Genomic DNA, 16,281 nt, shown 5'->3' with positions numbered 1-16,281 from the left:
CTGCAGTCAGCATACCAATTGCATGCTTCCTCAAAACTTGAGACATCTGTGGCATTGTTTTGTGCGACAAAACTGCACATTTTAAAGTGGCCTTTTATTTTCACCAGCACAAGGTGCACCTGTGTAATGAACATGCTGTTTAACCAGCTTCTTGATATGCCACACCTGTCAGGTGGATGGATTATCTTGGCAAAAGAGAAATGCTCACTAATAGGGATGTGTACAAAATGTGTGCGTACAGAACATTTCTGGGATTTTTTATTTCACCTCATGAAACACGGGACCAACACTTTACATGTTGCGTTTATATTTCTGTTCAGTGTACAAACTTAACAGATGTTATGTTTCTTTCATCAGTTAACATTAAGAGGTGACATGAGAATCGAGTCCCAGAAAGGATAAAAAAATGCGGCAAGTTCAGTGGAAAGATAAACTATAAACAACAGTGGAGTCACAGATGAACTGGAACAGATTGCAGAGCTCGCTTCTTTCTGAGCTCCCATCACCCTTTGACCCTACCGAGAGAGCCAAAAAACAGAGAGGGACGGATTTGACTGTAACACACGGTGCACACAGTGGTCAGAGCGCCAACACTGAGGGGAGCATATCCCTGTAACACACTGTGCACACAATCTGCTGTGGAGTGGAGTGGGAGGCTAGGATTGGCCAGCAGAGCCATGGAGGGGTTAGTGCCAATAATGCTGAGTGAGAAAGGGAGATCGAGAGAGATAGAGAGGAGGGAGAGAGACAGAAATAAAATGTTATCTAATTTAATTTAGATATCATGGGGCAAGATACCTTAAAGAGAGAGAGCGAGGAAAGGATAGATATCTAAAAGAGGAGAGAGAAAGCAATAGACTAGAGAGAGACCGGTAAGCTGGCCACACAACTCTGTCCTTGAGGGGAGGAAGAGTGTTAGAGTCAGAGAAGAATGCATGTGGATAGTCCTGGAGTGGACACCAGGGCCTCTGATACAGTAGAGAGAAGCATTAAGACAGGTCATTGACATCAATAAAAACACACACATTTAACACTGTGAATCAATACATGGCATTAACAACACATTTGTCTTTCAGCAATCACAATAACAAGAGTCATTCAATCAATCCAAAACAAATGGTGAAACACAGCCTTAACGTGAGGCTCTCAAAGATATTCATCATTAGCCAAGTCACCTGAGGGCTCATATGATGTATTCTATACTGTGTAGCTAGCATGTCACATAATGCCCAGGATCGCTTGGTACGGTGCAATTTGAGTATAGAGTAAACCCATTGGCTGGCCTCTGGAAGCACTTGATTACCGGCCATCTGAATGAGGGATGTACACATAAACACTGGTTACCAAGCCAACACGTTTAACCAGTTCAGGACAGTGACTGAAGAGAGGGAGTGGGAGGAGTCGTGTTTGTCTGCCAATGCTGAACGCTCCAATACAAATAAATCTTTGTTCACTGTCTAAGGGTTAAATATGGTCCTATTTGATCTAATAAGTTGGCCCCAAGGGAGACAGTGAAATCCTGATTTTAATCTTCTAATATAGTCGGATTGCTTGTTCATAATCATAACCTTATTTTTCAACTACAACATGGGCCTACCTTCTTTGGTTTGATTGTTTATGAGCTTAATTAGGGATGTCTTTAAATAAACAATATGGTTAAACATTAGTAGAGGCTCTGTCAAAAAGGTAAGCTGAGTTTAAAACTTCAACACTTAATTTTGTTCAACCAAACCCAATCAGATTTTATCTAGGCTATCACTATCTCACAACGGGTCAATTGTGATGGAGCCGAGCGGCAGTGTGAATCAATCCCAACCCAAATCCACACAGAGTAAATCTGTGTGTGTTCGGATGAGTGTGTAGCGTGTCGCACATGCCTGTGTGTGTGGCACATGGCACTCCCTCCCTGCTCTTTCTGGGAACACAAGGTCACGGCAACATCTGTTTGCTCGGTCAGGAGGTTCGTTGTCGCAGGCCAACCTGTTTTTGTCTGTCAACAATGACATGAGGGTGTGGACCTGCCGATTTGCATTTCCCCCACTATTGGTTAAGGTTAGGATTGGGGGAGGGGAAACTAGGTTTTACGATCCAGTCCTCCAGTACAGTACAGTCGCTGCAGTTCTATGGGGTTGAGAGGAGGAGGCAGGGCGACTGGCAGCCGGCCAAGACAACATTCAAAACACACAACTGTAGAGAGAGAGAGGAAGAGAGAGTGGGGCTTGGCTAAGCCCTTTATTGCAGGGCTGCAATTCACTGCCTTGTAAACACTGGAGGGAGAGAAAACTGTCCAGTAATTACACTGCTGCCTTCTCTAGGTAGATAAAACCAGGCAGGCAGTTTAACTGAAGAAACACACACACCTGGCAGTGGTACCTAACGAACATTAATAAGCCATGTAGCCAGTATCACTTTTCAGCACCAGCGTTGATTTCCCCTTTAAGCTGGAGATATTTAAGCAAAGCACAGTAGGACTGCAAAGACTTGTGGGCCAGATTCACCCTGTGACAGCAATGAGTCACAACAGCGGCAGGGTAGAGCATCAGCATGACGGCGTCTGACCTTTAAACCAAAAGGCTATCTGTCAGAAGCACCGCTGTAGACGTGCAGCCCACCCGAGTGCCCCACGCGGCGACCTGATCATTTCTGTCACCTCACTGAGCCTCTCTGTGTAGATACAATGGCTGCATATCAAATGGTATCCTATCCCCTATATAGTCGCGATCCCTGGGCCCTGGTCAAAAGTAGTGCACTATATAAGGGGATAGGGTGCCATTTGGGATGCAACCAATGCTTAACGCAAATCGAACTGCTGTACAAGGGTATTACTGGGCAATGTTTATCACCTGCTTCAGAGTAGGTTAAAGCAGCTGTCCAGTGTTCCATGTCTATGAAAAATTACAATTAAGTGTTGGTAGAGCGTGGCGCTTGCAACGCAAGGGTTGTGGGTTCGATTCCCACGGTGGGCCAGTATGAAAAATTTATGCACTCACTAACTGTAAGTCGCTCTGGATAAGAGCATCTGCTAAATTAGTAAAATGTAAAAAGTATGTTAAAAACAGCTTCTTTTTTTTTTTTACAAACAAGACAACAAGGACAATGACAAGACAACCATATAAAACTGATTCAACCATATAAAACCGGCATTGATTTGTGTGGATCAGTGGAAGGGACAACTCACCACATAATTAAATAGAATACAGCATTACAAATACTAGTATCTGTAAAGCCACTCACCTTCTCCAGTTGTTGTCCGGCGGAGGGGACAAGTACACCGTTCCGTACGGGGAGCTCTCCATGTGGGGTTCAGTCAAGGAAATTACAATACTGGAACACACGCTGCCATGACAAAACATTTCATGCATTTCTAAATAACTAACAGTAGACTACATTTCCTAACAGTAAAACTACTTAAAGACTATTCTATTACTAAGTTACATTATAGTCTAACCCTAGTTTGATTCAAAGGGAGTATGAGATTGCATATTCTACCTAGATTATTAGGACATGTATCTTTATACATGCACAGATATGATATGGGACTGTATAAACTTGATGCAGCAAATTCAAATCATTTACAGTCAGAAAATATTTTCATTACAAAGCACAGTGGAGTGGGCGGCTGGTGCCAGGTTCTGTGAACAATACGGCTGCCAGGACTGGTCACAACCACCGGAGAAGAGTTCCTGACATTGTCTAGAGAGCAGTAGGGAGTGAAGTGCAATGTAGAGTCAGACTATAGAAGGCTTCAGACCTTCAGTTAGACTCATTTCACTCTTATGAAAGTAAGGTAAGAGGGTCTCTGCGCTTTTCATTGAGAAAGGTTAGGCGGAACTCACTCAATAGAAAAATATGACTTGATTCTATCAAGTTCTAGCTAGTTTAAAAAACATGTTTCATCCCAAAAAGCCATCATTAGGTGGTTCAAGTGCGGAGACGACAATGGGGCTCCTGAGTATCGCAGTGCTAGACCCTGGTTCGATTCCAGGCTGTATCACAATACGGCTGTGATTGGGAGTCCCATAGGGCGGCGCACAATTGGCCCAGCGTCGTCCGGGGTAGGCAGTCATTGTAAATAAGAATTTGTTCTTAACTGACTTGCCTAGTTAAATAAAAATACAAGACCAGACAAATTAGTGTGCATCTAGCAGCCACAAAAAGAAAGACTATCATTAAGAAGCCTACTAGCCAGTAGAAATGACACACTATTAGCACACACACTGATTTTTCACATTTCTTTTGAAAATCAAACAAGAGAAACTTAGCTAAATAAATATTTTGGAGTGTATCCCGTCTCTAATAGGGACTTAGACTACTCTCACTACTAGCCATCATCTGTACAGGGTCTGGCTAAAATAAGTCATTTCCACGGAGTGACTGGCTGGCTGGCTAGCTGAGGCAGAGGAACACTGGTGCCCTCCTGGCAACCGCTGGCACAGATCTCCTTCAGTGAGACTCTGGCTCGCTGCAAATCAGGAGAAAAGCGACCTAGTTTGAAAACCAAAACACCACGCACACACTAGGGCTGGGCGATATATTGAAATAATTTGAATGTATGTTTCTGCGCGATATTCCAAATGCCTATATCGCAAGAATCTCTAACTTTTTCTATGAGCGTTTATGTCCGCTTGTTTTTTAATCTCGTCTCCATCGCTCCTTCCGTGCTGTGTGCACCTTTCCATTTTACACCAGAGATCTGAATATAATGACGAGATGCTCATGTCTCCGTCCTAACAATGGGAGTCGTTGTCCCAAAGGCGGGAAGGCAGGCAACAAGCTCATGTCCAAAATAAGCTAATAGAAACGTTTCGCCTCTTCCTCAGCGTTTACCCACACACCAAGGCCCTCCCCCTGCCACTCACAACGATGAGAGAGCACTTCTTGCTCTCTGACAAGCGATTTCAACTCGCTATTTGCATTTCAGGTTTGGTCCAACAGAAAAATCTGTCATATAGACATCGAAACACATTATGTTATTGTAATAGAGAAGAAGTTAAAAATGGTATCATTAGAAAAGTTGTCTCAACTCATCAAATTGTATGCAGAGCAGACACTACTAACATGGGAGTATCAATGAACATTGATTCTGGAAAATTCATGCTCAGTTTGTCACGCGCGGTACTGCTAGCAGCATTTTAGCCAAAGACTGTTATTCTACCGTCTAGTCAGTGTTTTATAAATGTGCAATAAGCATAAAATACAATTATTTAAGGAATTGGCAACTCATTTTGAGAAATAAGTTAGGCCACTCGATTTCAACATCTGAACAAAGTTGGAGACAGACAGAAGGGTATGTTCATAACAATTCAACTGTTATGCCTTGTTAGCTAGCAAATGGATCCAAGTAGCTCAGTTGGTAGAGCATTGCGCTTGCAACGCCAGGGTTGTGGGTTCGATTACCATGGGGGGCCAGTATGAAAAATGTATGCACTCACTAACTGTAAGTCGCTCTGGATAAGAGCGTCTGCTAAATGACTAAAATGTAAATAGATGATGTAATGTGCTTCTGCTTGAGAGTGTTTATGAGACCAGTGTTCATTTTCTATGATGCCTGCTACAAGAAGTTAGTCATTATTAGTGAATGTGCATTATGCATGGTTGTGTTTAAATTTGTAACAAAAAGGGCATTTTCATAGACAGACTTCAAAGCCAGATCAGTGATTATTGCAAAAAAAGCAGGTTAAACTATTTTCATAAAATATTTACATTATTAGTGTGTCTTATGGTTGTGGAGGGCTTATATTTAGCCTAGGTACAATTTCACAAGCCCCGGATTCATGTGTTCATTGATGACCGTTTGAAATGTAGTGTATTTGATAATCATTTGTACAACAAAGCTTATTTAGAGATATATGTATATCATGAATCGCCCATAAGTTTGAAAAAAAATGTATATGATTTTTAGGCCATAATCTCAGACCAGTGTATGAGAGGAGATAATGGAATGAGATCCTGTCCAACAGCTTATTTCAGTCCAGTCTGCATTAAGACAATCAGAACTGTACTCTAGACCAGGGGTACTCAAACTTTTTGGGGCCAGGGACCCTATTTGTGATAGCAAATTCATCAGGGACCCCGTCATAAATCAGAACACAACTAGAATTAGATAAAATAAAATAAAAAAGCATACAAGGATTTTTTACTTCGGCAGTGTATGCATGGCTGGACAAACCAAGTCTCAGGCCCTGGGAAATAATATTTTAAAAGCCTGCCCCTTGGGATCAGAGAACATTTTGCAGTTTAAGTTAATTCCCAGCAATTCTACACATTTTTGTCATGGGGCAGAGATTTTGTTGTCGTTGTTGCTGCCTTAAAACCTAATATCCTACAAGTCTACACATTGTGGCACAGGGTAAAGAGAAAACGTTGCAGTTTTAAAGCTTAAATTACAGTGCATTTATGAAAGAAAATAATATAATTAGGGAACACAATTAGTATAGAGTTGAACAATGTATAAATTGGTGGAGTACTGCAGTGGATACCAATATCCTGTGAGCCTGCCAGGCCTATGAAAATAAATTGTAGACTAATAATATTACATTACACCCTATAAACTTATTCCATGGATCCCTTATCCCAAATGTATTTAATCTGTTGTTAGTAATTTTCAACAACAAAAAAGTATGTTTTATTATTAGTTTTTAAATATTTTGAGATCAGGCCTCCAGAGGTACTGCAGGGGGTCCGTGGCCAAATCTTAAAAACGTACCAACTTAAAAACAAACCAAAAAAATGTTTTATGAATTTGAGAACCCCTTCTCTAGAGATCAAGGCGAGTAACCCTCTCCCTGGACTGAAATGACTGATTCATAATTTAGAGATGACTGCTCTGCTCACTATATTTGTGACCACAAACAAGAACAACTGGGACACACATTATATTATTACATTATTATTATTATATTAAACAGAAATCCACCATGTGGCTCAGCTGACATTTCAAATAAAAGTTTATTGGTCGCGTACACAGATTTCCAGATGCTATCGCAGGTGCAGCGAAATGCTTGTGTTTCTAGCTCCAAAAGTGCAGTAATACCCAACAATGTAACAATATACACAATACAGACAACAAAGAAATTACGAAAAATCTGAACGAGCAATATCAGAGACCAGAATATAAAATATACATATAATGTGGGTACAGGAGTTAATAGACTTAAAAAGCAACAAATGCAATAAAGTAACCTTTACATAATATATAGGTGTAGATAGATATCACTGAGTGGAAAGCTCTCACTGCAACTACAGGACATGTGATGATCATAATATAATAATATGCCACTAAGCAATTTACAGCACAGTGTGTCCATTCATTTTTCATTTGTGAAGCCTGAAGCAATTGTCACAGACAGAGATTTGTCTTGGTCAGCCTAAGGGCAACACAGTGCAATTTAAAAAAGGGACTAGCGTCCTGCCTGTAGCCTATCCCTGAAAGCTTTGAAAAACAACACAGTGTGGTCCTCTTAATAGGTCAGCTGACATGGCGGATTAGAAGACGGGGATTAGAAAAACATGTTATATGTTGATGTGATCAATAAAGTTACATGACAACGGGGCACCGGGAGACATGATGACACGCATGTTCCTGGTCCGCAAAGCCAGAAGGAACGGATGGATTACAACCAGGGGAGATCTGTTCAGGGCTAATTACGCTAGCAGTGAGCCGCTAACGCAGAGCGAGAGAGAGACAAAGAATGACGGACAGACAGGGGAAGGGAGAGAGAGAGAAGAAAGTAAGTAACAAAGAAAGACAGATGGCAAGGTAAGACAGGAAATGGACTGGTAGAGGTAGATCGAGAAAGAGGTAAAGGGAGAAAAAGAGAGAAGAGAGCATTCACACTGATAGCTTTGTCCACCCTGTTCAATACATTTTAGTAATTTAGCAGAAGCTCTTATCCAGAGCGACTTACAGGAGCAATTAGGGTTAAATGCCTTGCTCAAGGGCACGTCGATAGATTTTTCAAGGATATATAAATTGTTTATTTTGCGCCAGCTTTGTTTTTTAATAAAGAAAGCACCATTATATGAGCTGAATACTTCGATGTGGTCATCTGTAGCTTTTGAATGATCCACAGAAGAGTTCCTTATTGTTCAAGTCTGTGTGCATCAAGTTATATTATGCAGATGTTTCAGTTCTTGCCTTGAAGGCTTGTCCAATTTACATAAAACTGGAGAATTAAAAGAATGGCCGAGAACTTGACTGAGAATGTAGTAGTTACTGTTGCTAGCAAATCAAGTTCTGGGAAGTTGTCTACTGTTGGTCTTGGAGATGGGGGGGTGTGTGAGAAAGGGAAAGAGAAGAGAGGGGGGGAAGAGAGAGAGAGTGAGAGTGTGTGTGTGTGTATGTGTGTTTGAAAGCGAGAGAGAAAGGGTGAGAGAGTGTGTGCATGATCTCGCCGGGCTTCAGCAGCAGAGAGAGGAAGTATTTGATTTGGAAGGATATTGAGTTGCATGTTCCATCTCCCATAATTCATCAGGATGACTCCCTGTCAATCTGTGGCAAACAGGGTGCTGGTAAGTTATTCAGAGTGAGACGTGCGCGCGCGCACACACACTCTTAAAATAAACACACACACAAATGATTCCTCCGCCTCAGTATGTCTAGAGAGGAAGGGACTAGCACACAGTAAGTAGTATGCTCTCCTGGACATCACAGTACTTGGGTGCTTGGCATCACCCTGCCAGAGAGTTTTATAGATTAGCTAGTAAACTGACCACAGACTTGATGACTGCCTATAGAATCTCATTTACAACAGTGCCAGAAAACCCATACCATCTCATGTACAACAGTGCAAGAAAACCCATACCATCTCATGTACAACAGTGCCAGAAAACCCATACAATCTCATTTACAACAGTGCAAGAAAACCCATACCATCTAATTTGCAACAGTGCAAGAAAACCCATACCATCTCATTTACAACAGTGCCAGAACACCCATACCATATCATTTACAACAGTACCAAAAAACCCATACCATCTAATTTACAACAGTGCCAGAAAACCCAACAAATACAGAGTACTTTCAAACAGCTTACTTCATTTTTAAAATATATATTGTTTCTACATAGGGGAATTTTAAAGCGTCCGCTTCAGTTGGGCTGGTGCCTAGCCGTAGGTCGAACACAACAAGTGTGCTGCATACTCCCTTAAAAGACCTTCGCTTGAAAAACTAGAAAAAAAGTGGCAATAGCACTATTTGTCTATTTTGAGACGCCGTAGTCAGTATACACTTACTCAAAATAGTAAAAATGTAATCTAAGATAACTAAATCAATCTGTCAATAATTTTGACATTTCTGCAGAGATCTTAGTCTGGCAATTTTTCGTCTGACTAGGATGTTTGGTGCAAAAAATATTTTTGGGGGGAGAAAATGTGCATTAGGGCAAGTCGTCTCTCGTTGAACAACAACAGGCACTTCATTGAAGAACCCCTACTGTTGACCAATCGCCGACGAGGGGTTGTAGACTTCGGCTACCGACTTCGGCTTGCCTTGAGAAAAACATGTGTGCGCCCGAACAGAACAGTTTCGTCTGGGAAGCATGCAGACGCCTTTACCCAAACGTTTCAGCTAAAAGCCTGCTTCAGTTCATTCAGTTAGTAAACCCACATGGAGTGAAGGGCGTTGAAATAAACAAGAGAGAGAGAGAAATGGGAAGATGGTCAAGTGTGTACAGTAGTAGTAGGCTAGTAAAACAAGTACAGTACAGCCCAACCACTGCTGATAAATCTACAGTGCTTCAGAAAACCCTGAGTAAAGAGAGTGAGTGAAGAGAGGACGTAATGGAGATGATGTTCAACAGGAGTGGGTGTGGAGAAATCTCCTCGGCTCTCTTTCACCGCCTATCTGATCTTGGCAGACTCGACCAGTCCGACTCATGTGGAAAAACAAGCTTCGACTGTGAGGGACATCTGGCGTGTAGGGAAAAAAAAAAGAGCCCGGCGAATGAAAACACATTTTGGCTGGAGGATACTCCTCTGCCCCGGCCTCTTCCTTCTCCCAGTGTGAAGATCGTATGCTGCAGGGCGCTGCCGACTCAGTATCCAGACCTCAAACACACACACACAGTGGAGAGACCTCTATTTACACAAACAAAGGGCCTGTTTGCACACACAGAGCCAAAAACCAGGAGAGCCTACTACTGTGTGTGCAGGTCCCTTCCTCTCCAGACATACTGACTCAACACTATAAATGTCAGCTACTACAGCCACTGAAATGACTGCAACACTTAACAAAGAGCTGCAGTTTTTTTCAGAATGGGTGGCAAGGAATAAGTTAGTCCTAAATATTTGAAAAAATTAAAGCATTGTATTTGGGACAAATCATTCACTAAACCTCAACTAAATCTTGTAATGAATAATGTGGAAATTGAGCAAGTTGAGGTGCCTGAACTGCTTGGAGTAACCCTGGATTGTAAACTGTCATGGTCAAAACATGATACAAAAGTAGCTATGATGGGGAGAAGTCTGTCCATAATAAAGCGCTGCTCTGTCTTCTTAACAACACTATCAACAAGGCAGGTCCTACAGGCCCAAGTTGTCACACCTGGACTACTGTTCAGTTGTGTGGTCAGGTGCCACAAAGGGAGATTTAGGAAAATTACAATTGGCTCAGAACAGTGCAGTACAGCTGGCCCTTAAAATGTACATGGGGAGCTAACATTAATGATATGAATGTCAATCTCTCATGGCTCAAAGTGGAGGAGAGATTGACTTCATCACTACTTGTTTTTGTAAGAAGTGTTGACAAGCTGAATGCACGAGGTGTCTGTTTAAACTACTTGCACACAGCTCGGACACCCATGCATACCCCACAAGACGTCTCTTCACAATCCCCAAGTCCAGAACAGACTATGGGAGGCGCACAGTACTACATAGAGCCATGACTACATGGAACTCTATTCCACATCAGGTAACTGATGCAAGCAGTAGAATCCGTATTAATTTTTTTACACATAAAAATACACCTTATGGAACAGAAGGGACTGTGAAGACACAGGTAGACACACGCACATTGAAATAACGTTGCATTATACATTTTGTATTGTAGATATGTAGTGGTGTAATGTTATATGATGTACTGTTTTATCTTTTGTTTTCTATGTAATTTAAGTGCCTTAATGTGTTTGACCCCAGGAAGAGTAGCTGCTACCTTGGCAGCAGCGAATGGGGCTCCCTAATAAATACAAATACTGGAGCGGAGGGATCCTGTGTGTGTGTGCACTTTTATTTTAAGAGTGTTTTACGTTATATGTTAGCCTATGTGTTTTATGTTATGTTGTGTGTGCGCGTGTGTATGTATGTACGTACAGTTGAAGTCGGAAGTTTACATACACCTTAACCAAATACATTTAAACTCAGTTTTTCACAATTCCTGACATTTAATCCTAGTACAAATTCCCTGTTTTAGGTCAGTTAGGATCACCACTTTACTTTAAGAATGTGAAATGTCAGAATAATAGTAGAGAGAATGATTTATTTCAGCTTTTCTTTCTTTCATCACATTCCCAGTGGGTGAGAAGTTTACAAACACTCAATTAGTATTTGGTAGCATTGCCTTTAAATTGTTTAACTTGGGTCAAACGTTTCGGGTAGCCTTCCACAAGCCTCACACAATAAGTTGGGTGAAATTTGGCCCATTCCTCCTGACAGAGCTGGTGTAACTGAGTCAGGTTTGTAGGCCTCCTTGCTCGCACACGCTTTTTCAGTTCTGCCCACACATTTTCTATAGGATTGAGGTCAGGGCTTTGTGATGGCCACTCCAATACCTTGACTTTGTTGTCCTTAAGCCATTTTGCCACAACTTTGGAAGTATGCTTGGGGTCATTGTTCATTTGGAAGACTCATTTGCGACCAAGCTTTAACTTCCTGACTGATGTCTTGAGATGTTGCTTCAATATATCCACATAAGCTTCCTTCCTCATGATGCCATCTATTTTGTGAAGTGCACCAGTCCCTCCTGCAGCAAAGCACCCCCACAGCATGATGCCGCCACCCCTGTGCTTCACGGTTGGGATGGTGTTCTTCGGCCCCCCAGTTTCCTCCAAACATAAAGATGGTCATTATGGCCAAACAGTTATATATTTGTTTCATCAGACCAGAGGACATTTCTCCAAAAAAGTTTGATCTTTGTCCCTATGTGCAGTTGCAAACCGTAGTCTGGCTTTTTTATGGCGTTTTTGGAGCAGTGGCTTCTTCCTTGCTGAGCGGCCTTTCAGGTTATGTCGATATAGGACTTGTTTTACTGTGGATATAGATACTTTTGTACCTGTTTCCTCCAGCATCTTCACAAGGCCCTTTGCTGTTGTTCTGGGATTGATTTGCACTTTTTGCACCAAAGTACGTTCATCTCTAGGAGACAGAACGCGTCTCCTTCCTGAGCGGTATGACGGCTGCGTGGTCCCATGGTGTTTATACTTACGTACTATTGTTTGTACAGATGAACGTGGTAACTTCAGGCATTTTGAAATTGCTCCCAAGGATGAACCAGACTTGAGGAGATCTACAATGTTTTTTCTGAGGTCTTGGCTGATTTCTTTTGATCTTCCCATGATGTCAAGCAAAAAGGCACTGAGTTTGAAGGTAGGCCTTGAAATACATCCACAGGTACACCTCCAATTGACTCAAATGATGTCAATTAGCCTATCAGAAGCTTCTAAAGCCATGAAATCATTTTCTAGAATTTTCCAAGCTGTTTAAAGGCACAGTCAATTTAGTGTATTTAAACTTCTGACCCACTCGAATTGTGATAGTGAATTATAAGTGAAATAATCTGTCTGTAAACAATTGTTTGAAAAATGACTTGTGTCATGCACAAAGTAGATGTCCTAACCGACTTGCCAAAACTATAGTTTGTTAACAAGAAAAGTGTGAAGTGGTTGAAAAACAAGTTTTAATGACTCCAACCTAAGTGTATGTAAACTTCCGACTTCAACTGTATGTGTGTGTGTTCGTGCACGCGTGCCTCACTCGGAATAACTTATCAACATTATTTGCCACAGGCTAACAGGGAGTCGTCCAGATGAAATATCCTTCAAAACCAGACTTCCACTCTCTGCTGCTGCAGCCCGGCGAGATCACACACAGAGTGGCACGAGATCACACACACACTCTCCCCCCTCTCTTCTCTTTCCCTTACTCACACACCCCCATCTCCAAGACCAACAGTAGACAACTTCCCAGAACTTGATCTGCTAGCAACAGTAAGTACTACATTCTCAGTCAAGTTCTCAACCATTACTAGTAAGAAGTGAAGTGGTATATTGTTCAATTTCTTTCCTTTTTTGTGTCCCGAGTCTTTTAACCAAAATATCACAGATGAGACAAAACATTTCACCTGCCCCTTCAGGGCGGGAGGTTACCGTGGTAATGCAATGCAAGTCATGTTTTGTGCCTGTGAGATTGAGTCCGACTAGTATCCGCGTTGCTTCTCTTCCCTAGCAGCTGAAACTCAAACAACCTAGCATGTGAACAGAACAATGTAAATAGCCAAGAAACACAAGGACAAAGTCTCACTTCAGTAGACTTTCGTTTCAAGTAAATTAGACCAACTTTTATGCTCTTCACAGCACAGCCCCCAGCCAGGCAGTGTTGCAGCACGAGGCAGAAATACTTTGAAAACAGCTACCGCAGCATTTATTTTGCTATTATTTGTGATCATACTTGACTATTTTTATTCACAAATACGAGTGAAATGCTCGCACTGCGGAGCCCTGACCACCCACCGACCCACCAACGTGGCTGATGAAATAGACATCTTACCCTCAAATGCTAAAATCAACCCACATTTGGCAGGTGTTAGGCCCTGCTTATTCACTTGCTCTTTCCCCCCACTTACTCACCGACTCAGTCTTTCTTTGCATCGTGTGAAAACAGTGTAACACAAGCAAACCACACAATTGAGGAGTGTATGGGAGAATATACTGGCTCGGAGACAGTGCTTGAAGAAAGGGTTTCTGAAAGGGCTGACTGATAGCTGGTGTTTCCAAAGAAAGACCATCCTTTCTCCTTTCACTACTTTGAGAATTTGAGCGTTCGAGCTCGCAGACCCACTCCCACATCACTCCTCCTACTAACCCACACAGTTAGAAACCGAAAATGTGCAGTTTTAAAGCAAATTTCCTGCAATTATACACATTTTTCCGTGGCTTATGCCATGTCATGGAGGCCCCATGTTATGACATTTTTATATTTTTACATTCTCCCTAAATGTCTAGTTTTTATTTAGGTGATTGTTAGTTCTCAAAGATGATCTTACAAAAAAATATATGGCTCCATTTTCCTTTTCTACATACATTCACCGGCCAGTTTATTAGGTATACACCCAGTTCACAAAAACGGATCGCTCCTACAGACATTGAGTCACGTGGCTGTGGCTTGCTATATAAAGCAGGCATTGATGCATTCATTAACTGTTAGATTGAACGTTAGAATGGGCAAAATAAGTGACCTAAGCGACTTTGAGCATGGTATGATCGTCGATGCCAGGCGCGCCGGATCCAGTATCTCAGAAACTGCCGCCCCCCTGGGCTTTTCACGTATGACGGTGTCTAGGGTTTACCGAGAATCATCTGAAAAACATCCAGTCAGTCCTGTGGGCGAAAACAGCTTGTTGATGATAGAGGTTGAAGGAGAATGGCAAGAATCGTGCAAGCTAACAGGCGGGCCACAAACAGCCAAATAAGCACAGAACTTGTTGAGGATGGGCTAGCGCAGCAGATGACCACACCGGGTTCCGCTCCTATCAGCTAAAAACCAGAAGAAGCGGCTCCAGTGGGCACGCGATCACCACTGGACAATTGAGGAGTGGAAAAACATCACCTGGAACATGACAGGGATTTCAGTTTCCTTGAGTGGCCTGCGCAATCCCCAGATGGAACGGGCAGTTCGCAGCATGAATGTACCGCCGTCCAATCTGCAGCAACTGCGTGATGCCATCGCGTCAGCATGGACCACCATCCCTGTGGAATGTTTCCGACACCTTGTAGAATGCCCCCGAAGAATTCAGGATGTTCTGGAGGCAAAGAGGGGTCCAACACGGTACTAGATGGGTGCACCTAATAAACTGGTCGGTGAGTGTGTTGTTTAAGATTACTTTGAAAACATTAACATCCAGAAAATTACATATATTTATTTTATCAGTGGCGGCAGCGATTTAACAGCGGTGGATCGCCTCTGCTAAATGAATATAGGGGAATCACTGCAGTAACACACACACACTATCTCTCCCATCCAAAATCTCCCACCAATGTCAATGTCCATTAAGCCGTACTGTCAGTGACTGGCACAATGCATTACATTTCATGTTTTTATAATGACTAACTGAGCCTTGGGCTTTAACAACACTCTGCCCACACTAGCAAAGGTCAGCGAGCACACACAAATTTACACCACACACAAAACTGCCAAAAGGACACATGGCAAAGACCAACAGTGAAACCACCTTGCTGGCTGCAACAATATTTTACATTGTATTTGCTTCCTTGTAATATAAACCTTGGTCTCAATGGTGACTCCCTGTTAAAACAACAGTAAAATAAATGTCTAGTGGAAAAGTGCAATCAACAATTCCATAGATATGCATTTTAAGAGCACATTACATGCTGGGTAAGCTACACTGTAGTCCAATGGCACAACAAGGGTTGTGCGCCCCTCTGCATAGGCCACAACATGAACCTCTATGCTGAAATTCAGATGTAATGTATTGATTGACAGTTACTGACAAATCATGGCATTTATTAGTCGTAAACCGTTGTTACAGGTTTCATCAGCTTTGTCAACATGCGTGTGAGAATTCTGACATTTTAGAAGCAAAACACATTTCTGAGGGCCTCAGATGTTGCACTGGTACTAAGTGTGGTAATAGTTACTACTGGTAAGTTCACTACGTACTACTGGTACTAGTTTCTATATGTACGAGTTACTGCTAGACAATAGTTGCTACTAAATACTACCGGTAACTGGTTCCTACTGGTACTACTTGTGGTAGTGGAAGGATATCTGCCGTCCGTGCTTGTCGATGGGCCGGCGGTGAGGCAAGTTAATGCGTTGGTTGCGGTCCCGGTGCACCCTCTCCACCAGGCCATGGTGACGTGTCCCCCTGACACTGTCCAAGGCCCCTGGGAAGCCACCCTGAGGAAGAGGGAGAGGGGGGGGATGTTAATATGAGAGAGACCAACCAAAATGTTTTGGCAGCCAAATACTTGGTCTCCTGCCACAGCCTGAGGGACAGTCTATAGCTAAATAAGCTTTTCCATGCTATTACTATTCCATGATTAGTAATCA

At 42.3% G+C, this 16,281-nt stretch overlaps 1 protein-coding gene across 4 annotated transcripts in view; it reads right to left on the bottom strand.

Annotated features, from left to right (window-relative positions):
• Nucleotides 1–16,281, bottom strand: part of crtc3 (CREB regulated transcription coactivator 3) — an 84,828-nt gene that overhangs the window by 43,039 nt on the left and 25,508 nt on the right. For all 4 annotated transcript variants that reach the window (XM_084154339.1, XM_084154342.1, XM_084154340.1 and 1 more), the window contains exons 3-4: nucleotides 15,997–16,128; nucleotides 3,235–3,296 (exon numbers count right to left, since the gene is read on the bottom strand). In XM_084154339.1, coding sequence (XP_084010465.1) covers nucleotides 3,235–3,296; nucleotides 15,997–16,128 — 194 coding nt within the window. The remainder of the gene's footprint in view (nucleotides 1–3,234; nucleotides 3,297–15,996; nucleotides 16,129–16,281) is intronic.

The sequence above is a fragment of the Coregonus lavaretus genome (assembly GCF_964263955.1).
Source record: "Coregonus lavaretus genome assembly, chromosome: 37".
Taxonomy (NCBI): domain Eukaryota; kingdom Metazoa; phylum Chordata; class Actinopteri; order Salmoniformes; family Salmonidae; genus Coregonus; species Coregonus lavaretus.
The sequence above is the reverse complement of the archived record's forward strand: the minus strand, read 5'-3'. Positions and strand labels throughout refer to the sequence as shown.